The sequence below is a fragment of the Dipodomys ordii genome, unplaced genomic scaffold (genome assembly GCF_000151885.1).
Source record: "Dipodomys ordii isolate 6190 unplaced genomic scaffold, Dord_2.0 Scaffold34, whole genome shotgun sequence".
NCBI lineage: Eukaryota > Metazoa > Chordata > Mammalia > Rodentia > Heteromyidae > Dipodomys > Dipodomys ordii.
In genome coordinates this window covers 14,801,724-14,810,627 of record NW_012267250.1, presented here as the reverse complement: position 1 = coordinate 14,810,627, position 8,904 = coordinate 14,801,724, and the positions used below count along the sequence as shown (strand labels likewise).

The following is an 8,904-nucleotide window of genomic DNA, read 5'->3' as shown; positions in this document are numbered from 1 at the left end:
CCGTGAGACTCTTATCTCCAAGGAACCACCAGAAAACTGGAAGTGGCGCTGTGGCTCAAGTGGTAGAGCGCTCGCCTTGAGCTGAAGAGCTGAGGGACAGCGCCCAGGCCCAGAGTTCAAGCCCCACGACCGACAAAAAAAACCATCCGTGAGACTATTTAACTCCAATTTACCACTAGAAAACCTAAGTGGAGCTCTGGCTCCAAGTGGTGAAGCACTAGCTTTGAGCAGAAGAGCTCAGGGACTGCTCCCAGTTCAAGCCCCCCACCCCACCCCCAAAAAGTTGGCAGCTCATGTCTGTAATCCTATAAAAAAAAAAAAGTTGTCAAGTCCCATGTCAACATACAAGCTACACATGAGGACATCCGCAATGCTGACTCAAGGTATATGGGAAGCGTGAGGGTAAACCAAGTCAAAAAACCCCAAAACAACAACAAAAAAAAACCCAACCAACCAAAAGAACCTCAAGACCCTCTGGCAAAAAGGCTAGAAGTTATGACCCAGTTGATAGAGCAACTCCCTAGCAAGTGTGTGAGGCCTTGAATTCAAACCCTAGTACCAACAAAAAAGAAAAACCAACCACAACACAATTTTACTTTGTGCCTAGTAAAGAACAGCAAGTACAATCCGCTGCTGGAGTGCTATGGGAAAATCTAGTCTAAAGGGAGGAAACAAACTGATACTTTTACACCAAAATCTATGAAGTATATTTACTTCTACCATACAACTCAACCTACACAAAACATACTAAAATGACAACCATGAAAAGATTCACAGGATATTAACTTTACAGTTTTTTTTTCTAACAGTGAACTTAATATGGAACCACTAAGATTGTGGGCCAGGCTTGGTTAAGTGTACAATGGCATAGCCATATAGCATGTAATTATGAAAAAGTGACAGACACCAGATCTGTATTTACAGAAAGACATGCACAAAATGTTGGAGAGGGAAAACAATTCACAAAACTGAACTGGAGGGGTTGGGAAGGTGGCTCAGTGGTAGAGCGCTTGCCTTGCATGCCTGAGGCCCTGGGTTCGATTCCTCAGCACCACATAAGCAAAAAGAAAAAAGCCGGAAGTGGTGCTGTGGCTCAAGTGGTAGAGCGCTAGCCTTAAGCTGAAGAGCTGAGGGACAGCGCCCAGGCCCAGAGTTCAGGCCCCACAACCAGACCCCAAAAAACAAACAAACAAGCAAACAAAAAACCTGAAATGGATGACTCTATATAAACTAATTGTGGAGCAGGGCGCTGGTGGTTCCCCCCTGTAATCCTAGCTACTCAGGAGGCTGAGATCTGAGGATCACGGTTCAAACCAGCCCTGGCAGAAAAGTCCATGAGACTCATATCTCTAATAAACCACTAGAAAGCTGGAAGTGGTGCTGTGGCTCGTGATAGAGTGCTCGCCTTGAGTTGCTTTCCCAAATGGGGTTACCTGTGTGGAGTTTTTGTCCAGTTTCTTTCAGATAGGGTCTACATAGACCATTGGCCTCATGTAGCCCAGGCTGCCCTCAAACTCAATCCTCTTGCCACTGCTTCTCAGGAACTGACTGGGATTACGGATGTGCACTTGGGTGCAGCACCTAGAAGTCTTGAACTCACAATCTTCCTACTCATCCTCTTTGCCTTGATTACCCACCATGTGCTTACTGCTGGCACTTGCTTTTTATTAATTTTTATACCTCATTTTTGTTATTTTTATAATACAATTTTCAAGTATTTTCATTTTTAAAAAGCCACCAAACCCATAAAGTATTAATATTTTTATTATGGCATCAAAGCAGTATTTTATACATTAACTCAGTTTACTGTAAAAACATTTTATGTACAACTGCAGAGAAACCATTACATTTATGCTAACATAAAAAATGGGTTTAATTTAAAAAGTACATTGATACATAAATTGGAAAATATTTTCTCTGTAGAAAATGGTAACATTTCCCCATTTAAACCAATAGTAAATGAATTATGCATTTATAAATATGGTTTGAACTCTGAGATCTACAAAAAACATTAACTTCAATTACTGAAAAAGCTGTGCTGGTCAGGAGCCAGTGGCTCATGCCTGTAATCCTAGGTACTCAGGAGGCTGAGATCCAAGGACTATGGTTTAAAGCCAGCCTATTAAGAAGTCCAAGGGGATCCACCTCCAATTAACCAGAAAAAGGTGGAATGGAGGTATGGTTCAGGTGATAAAGCATCAGCCTTGAGTGAAAAGCTGAGTTTTGCTTGAGGTCTTGAGTTCAATCATTGGTACTAATAAAAAAAAATCAAGGAGGTGGGATGGGGTGAGTGACAGAGGGAAGAATACTTTTCTTAAAATTAAGTTGTATACTTAAAATTCCTATTAATCTTCCCTCTTTTTTATGCCTGGTCATTTTACTTTATGTTGTTCCATAATCTACATGTTTATTTTAGCTGTTCCTTCACAAGGAGCAGGTACTGCAACCTTTTAATTTGCTTGACACATAATCCATTCTTATCCAGACTGGATATTTTAGATACTATTATAACATGACCAGTATTTGGGACAAAACCAGAATCTAATAAATTATAACCCACAAGGCACATGTAGCCTACCATCAAACATCTTCCCTAACTCCCTGTAGCTTGATAAAAAGCCACAAAACACAGGAATAAAGTGAAAACAAAGGACTCAGAAAATAAAAGTGAGGAGAGAGCAAGGGAAGGCCCAAAACTGTCCAAAAAGAAATGTACTTATTACCTGACTTATGTAACTATAATCTCTACATCACTTTTATACTAACAATAAAAAATGCCAAGAGAATTCTGAAAACAGGGTAGGAACCTGTCTCAGAAATCAGGATAAAGTGGCTGTCAAAATCCCTTACTGCAAGGAGACCAAGTAGTGAAACCAGATATAGAAACAAGAGCCTGTAAAGAGTTTAGTTGTTCAAACTAGTTGAGAATGGCAGACTGTCATTTAAATTTTCCTGCATAGCTTATTCTAAGACCCCTCCAGTAGAGAACTTCCAGAAACTAAGGTAAGAAGACAGTAATACCCTTTAAGCTTCTATGCTATGCAGAATGTTTTCCAAAGAAATTATGTCCAAGTCATTTGTCTAGCACTAGATTCATTTCTTCAGTTCCTGCGAAGCAACAACATAAAATAACCATAGAGCTGTCTTCAAAAGGAGTGTCTAAGCAGTGAACACTTCTGAATGGAGAAATACTTTTAACAGAGTAGATCCTATGTTGTAACTTAAGATCTAGGATAATGAAAAACAAAAATCAGACTGTATTACTACCTAAAAGTCCCAGATTGCATACTGTAAGTTAACCTCTTGAACACTCATGATCCATTAAAAGAACACTTTGGCACGTACGTAATTTTTACACTCATTCCTTTCTTTGTGCTTCAGTTGTGATTATCTCCTTTCACGAAAAGAATGTTTTCATCTGTATATAACTAAGACCCTTGGTCTCTTAATTCCTTACAGTAGATGATGTTAACCTTTTGAAACGGCATTTACCCAGACTCCTAATTTACAAAGAAACTATGGAGCCACCACACACATTTGAATTTAAGCTTAAAAACACTGGCTTTATGTTCAAAGGTACTTCTATATACACTATTGTGAACAATTAGATGAAGCCTGAATCACCTTGTAAAGAGAAACTAAGCATATCAAAATGAGCACAACTATGGGTAATCCATAGAGTATATTTCATTTCCCCAAATTTAAAAGAGACAGGCATAAACTATAATACAACTCACCTAAGTCTGAAACCTCATTTCAAAACACTGCTCACCATTAATTCTCAGGAGATACAGTATAGGACACCAGGAGTAATTGCTTGGCAAAAGGCCAAGGAATATTGAAAGAACATTATTCTTTGGGGGACAGGGAATAAAACTTTGTGAGAGGGCACATACTTAGTATATGTAAGATTCTGGGTTCAATCCCCAGCACTATGAAAAAAAAAAAAAGATAGATTAACCTACAAATACAGAAAGAAACATGATTGACTCAATCTTGTAACATACAGACAACACCTTAGAATGTAAATGCAATACAAGATGACAAGTTGAGAAAAGCGGTAGTAATAAAGATGCAAATGCTAACAACCAGATAAGACAGTTTGGATGAAGCCTGTCTCTGCAAGGGATGAAGACCAAAGGCAGAACACTTCTTTGGACTGTGTGAGAAATAGCATTCATGTGGCCCAACAGTTGTATGTCTTCTACTTCTCACTGACCAAATGCTTTACTGAAACTCCGCTTCTGCCCTCTATTACTTTGGTTGCCACCTGACTGCTGTCCCCTGAAACTTCTATTTCCGCCCCGCTGTCCCCTGAAGTTTCTGGTTCCGTTCCGCTGTCCCCTGAAACCTCGGCTGCCATCTCGCTGTCCCCTGCCACCTCGGCTGCCATCTCGCTGTCCCCTGCCGCCTCGGAATCCTTCTGGTGGTCCTTCCAGCTCTGGTTGCTCTGTGGCCACAGAGAGCTGCCAACGTCGTGAGTCATGCCATTTCTCCTGTTGAGAGAAGGTTTTGTTCTTATCTACTCTGATTTTTACTAAATTTGGAAAAGGCATTAGAAAAATATTTTTCAAAAGAGAATTGGACCCAACATAACTGTAACCCTTCTGTATGTCACCCTATAACAACAATAAATTCTTTTTTTAAAAAGACATAAAGACACAAACACACACATATATACATAGAACAACCAGGTTGATAACTAGTGCTTTAAAGGTTGTTGGACTAGTAACAATGATCCTCTCAGCCCAAAAGCCATTGATGTCTGGAAAGACACATTTCACAACAAGAGGGAGCCCTTATCACAACATTATAGTCCAACCAATTACTAGACTTTTAACAGCAGTCAAAAGTAATGAAACAAATTATGAGGCTGGGTGTCAATGACTTGAACCTGTACTCCTACTCAAAGAGGCTAAGATCTAAGGATTGAGGTTCAAAGGCAGCCCATGCAGGAAAGACTCATTTCTAATTATTACCAAAAAGCTAGAAATAAGAGCTGTGGGTCAAGTGGTAGAATGCTAGCCTTGAACAAGAAATCTAAGGGACAATCAGTGCCCAGGCCTGGAATTCAAATTCTAAGATGAGCGCGTGCATGGGCATACACACACACACACACAAACACACAAAAGACACACAGACATACTGCAATCTTGAATTAAGATGGACAGTTTTAAAATGTATATAAAAACATGTGCAACACAGAGTGACCTGTGGGGAAGTGTAGGATGGACAAAATGCAGGATCAACAAAAACATAACAGAAGAAGAAATAAAATTATAAATTTAGGGGGCTGGGAAGGTGGCCCAGTGGTAGAGTGCTTGCCTTGCATGCATGAGGCCCTGGGTTCGATTCCTCAGCACCACATAAGCAGAAAAAGTCGGAAGTGGTGCTGTGGCTCAAGAGGTCGAGCACTCACTTTGAGCTGAAGAGCTGCCCAGGCCCAGAGTTCAGGCCCCACAACTGACTCAAAAATAAATTAAAAAAAAAAAAAAAAAGGTATGCGTGTGTATAAAAACTTTAGAACCTGACTTTTAGTAAAGGGATTGATTTTGGCAATTGTGTCTCATAAGTGTCTCATAAATTCTGTATTTTTATAATAAACACTTTACAATTTAGTCACATTAGCTGTTAAGTTCAAGAGGAAATACCTGTATTTCTGTGACAGCTGCAGTACGTACATCAAAACAAACACCCTAGGAAGTAAAGAAAATGAAGTTAGTCCAAGGAGAACAAACTGAATGATACTGCAAACCACAGGTATCATGTAAAAAAAACACATTTAATTTTTAGATGAACTTTAGATCAACACCAACATATTGCAGCTCCCCGAAGTCCAGGGGGATTTCTAAAAGGACTAAGAAGGATCTAGAATTAGATTCTTAGCTCTAACACTGTGCAAGCCCTGAAGTAGCTATTAGCTTCTATATATACATATATATTATTTTATCAATCTAGCCATTGTCGAAGTCCTTTTAAGTTATGACAGGAAACCAGAATGGCCTCCTCTTTGGTTGGCACAGCTGAGACTCACAGCTGTGAAGTGGAGCGGTACTTAAAAACACGGTCTTGCTGGGTGCTGGTGGCTCATGCCTATAATCCTAGCTACACAGGAGGCTGAGGTCTGAGGATCGTGATTCAAAGCCAGTCCTGGCAAGAAAGTCCCTGAGACTCTTATCTCCAATTAATCACCAGAAAACTGGAAGTGGCACTGTGGCTCAAGTGGTAGAGTGCTAACCTTGAACTGAAGAGCTGAGAGACAGCACCCAGGCCCAGAGTTCAAGCCTCATGACCAAAACACCAAAACAAACAACAAACAAACCCAGTCTGAACCAGGGCCCTGGTGTCTCATCTCTGTTAATCTGGCTACTCAGGAGGCTGAGACCTGGAGTATGGAGGCTCAAAACCAACACAAGCAGAAAAGTCTGTGACACTCTATCACCAATTAACCATCAAAAAGCCAGGCTGGAGGTGTGGCTTACGTTGTTAAGTATTAGTGATGAATAAGCCCTGTTAGCACAAAACAAGCAAACAACAACAAAAAATCCATGGCAAGGCTCTAAAACCATTACCACCTACTGATTTCCATTTTCTAACAGGAAGGGTCAACTTAAAGCAGAAAAATTAAAGATCTATTGCTAAGTTATAATGTTTCACACAATTTGGCCTCCTGAGATAGTGTGAGAAGTTTCCAGGATCAATCTTTGATAAGTGCTTTCTCTGCCAGTCAAGGAAGCTAAGCACATGTCAAACTACGGCTGTACAGGTATCACTCCTCTCTTTGCCATCTTTAACTGCTGTATTTTGGCTCAAGTGGTACAACACATATCTAACAAATCAATACACTGGATTCAAACCCTAGCTCCATCAAAACAAAACAAAACACAAAAATATTCCTGTTTTTTTTTTTTGCCTGTCATGAGGCTTGAGCTCAGGGCTAGCACTCTACCATTTGAGCCACACTCATTTATTTGTTTTTTTTTTTTTTTTAATTGAAGATAAAAGAATCTCAGACTTTTCTTCCCTGGCTGGCTTTGAAGCCTGATCCTCAGATCTCAGGTCCTGAGTAGCTAGGATTATAGGCATGAGCCACCAGTGCCTGGCTCCAGCAGAATTTTATGAGAAACATTCCTTCTATCCAACCATTTTACTCATCACAGGTATCATCAGGTACTGACAGATTCTGCCATTAGTGGGTCTTTTCACTCACATACTAAGTATTTCAAGTAGTAACTACAAAGCAGGATTTGCCCTAGAGTATGTCATTAGGCTTTCACTTAGGAAGCACAAACATAGCAAGGTAAAACATATCTGAATTAAAGTTACATCCTAAAAATGCTCAAGTGCAGCTATGAATGCTTGCTAACCTTGCCTGGTAAGCTTCTCATGGAGTTAAAGCTAAAAAAAGTCATTAAGAACACTAGAGGGAGAAACACTAAACAGTATACGTCTAGCCTGCACTTTGGATGAGAAGACAATACACTACCTGACCACTTGGCTTATCTTTCTACAAGCACAATAACTTTTGGGATAAATCTAAATTCGTTCACTATACCAGTGGTTGTCCATGTTTGACCCCATGTATCTCTAGCCCTTCAAGGATTCCACAAAGTCAAACTATTTTCACAGCCGTATTTATGCATTTATCAGTCTTCTCCTCTCTCATTCTCCTATAGAGTTACAGTGAAGTCTGGAATAAGTAAGGATATGATATTTTAGTTGTAAAGGTGTAACTGAATATACATTAGTTAACATGTGGAAATGTGTAGCATTATTTGCAGAATGACTTAGAATGCAAACAGATAGTAGTCACCACTAACCAAGTGGCAATTATCATGGAAAATATCACTCAGGGACTGAAAACTGAAGAATGTCCCATGTGAAGGGGCAAAACACCATCCTGCATCCCTGATCACATTAAGTAAGCTATATATCACAACAGAGGTCCTAGACTTACCAGCTTTCCCTTGAGGAAGACCATTCCCTTTATTTTGGAATCGATGCTCTCGCCTAGCTGCTCCTTAAGTTCTTTCCAAGCATAACTAATGTTTGGCATTTCAATTGAGCACTGCAGGATCATGGTCACAAAACCCTAATGGCAGAAGGGAACAGAATTAGTGCAAATAAAACTATGGAAACCAGCAAAATTCGTGCATTATATCAATGTCAATATCTGGTTGTGAGAAGTTTTGCAAACCATTACCACTGTAGGAAAATGGACAGAGTATACAAGAAATTGAATAATGTTAATCCTTAAAACTGCATGTAGATCTATAATCAGCTTACTGAAATTTTAAAATTTCAATTTATAAAAGAAAAAAAAGCATATACCTTCTAAAGTTCTAGATATGCTACTAATATACTTATATTGCATTTATGGATATATATTTTAGGCTCTTAAGAATTAAAAAAATTACCAGGGCACCAGTGGCTCACGCCTGTAATCCTAGGTACTCAGGAGGCTGAGATCTGAGGATCGCATTCACAGCCAGCCCAGGTAGCAAAGTCCGTGAGACTCTTATCTCCAACAAACCACCAGAAAACCGGAAGGGATGCTGTGGCTCAAGTAGTGGAGTGCTTGCCTTGAGCTGAAGAGCTCAGGGACAATACCCAGTCCCAGAGTTCAAGCCCCATGACTGACAAAATAAAGTAAAAAGAATTAAAAAAAAAAAAACAAGAGCCGGGCGCTGGTGGCTCACGCCTGTAATCCTAGCTACTCAGGAGGCTGAGATCTGAGGATCGCGGTTCAAAGCAAGCCAGGGCAGGAAAGACCGTGAGACTCCAATCTCCAATAAACCACCAGAAAACCAGAAGTGGCGCTGTAGCTCAAGTGGTAGAGCACTCGCCTTGAGCTGAAGAGCTGAGGGACAGCGTCCAGGCCCAGAGTTCAAGCCCCACGACCGA

General features: G+C 40.2%; 1 protein-coding gene across 1 annotated transcript in view; it reads right to left on the bottom strand.

Annotated features, from left to right (window-relative positions):
- Positions 1–2,748: 2,748 nt before the first annotated feature.
- Ddx21 (DEAD (Asp-Glu-Ala-Asp) box helicase 21) overlaps positions 2,749–8,904 on the bottom strand; it is a 26,417-nt gene continuing 20,261 nt past the window's right edge. Inside the window, exons 12-15 of the mRNA XM_013017058.1 lie at positions 8,204–8,285; positions 7,958–8,092; positions 5,652–5,696; positions 2,749–4,496 (exon numbers count right to left, since the gene is read on the bottom strand). Of these exons, the coding sequence (XP_012872512.1) occupies positions 4,212–4,496; positions 5,652–5,696; positions 7,958–8,092; positions 8,204–8,285 (547 nt within the window). The 3' untranslated portion in view covers positions 2,749–4,211. The remainder of the gene's footprint in view (positions 4,497–5,651; positions 5,697–7,957; positions 8,093–8,203; positions 8,286–8,904) is intronic.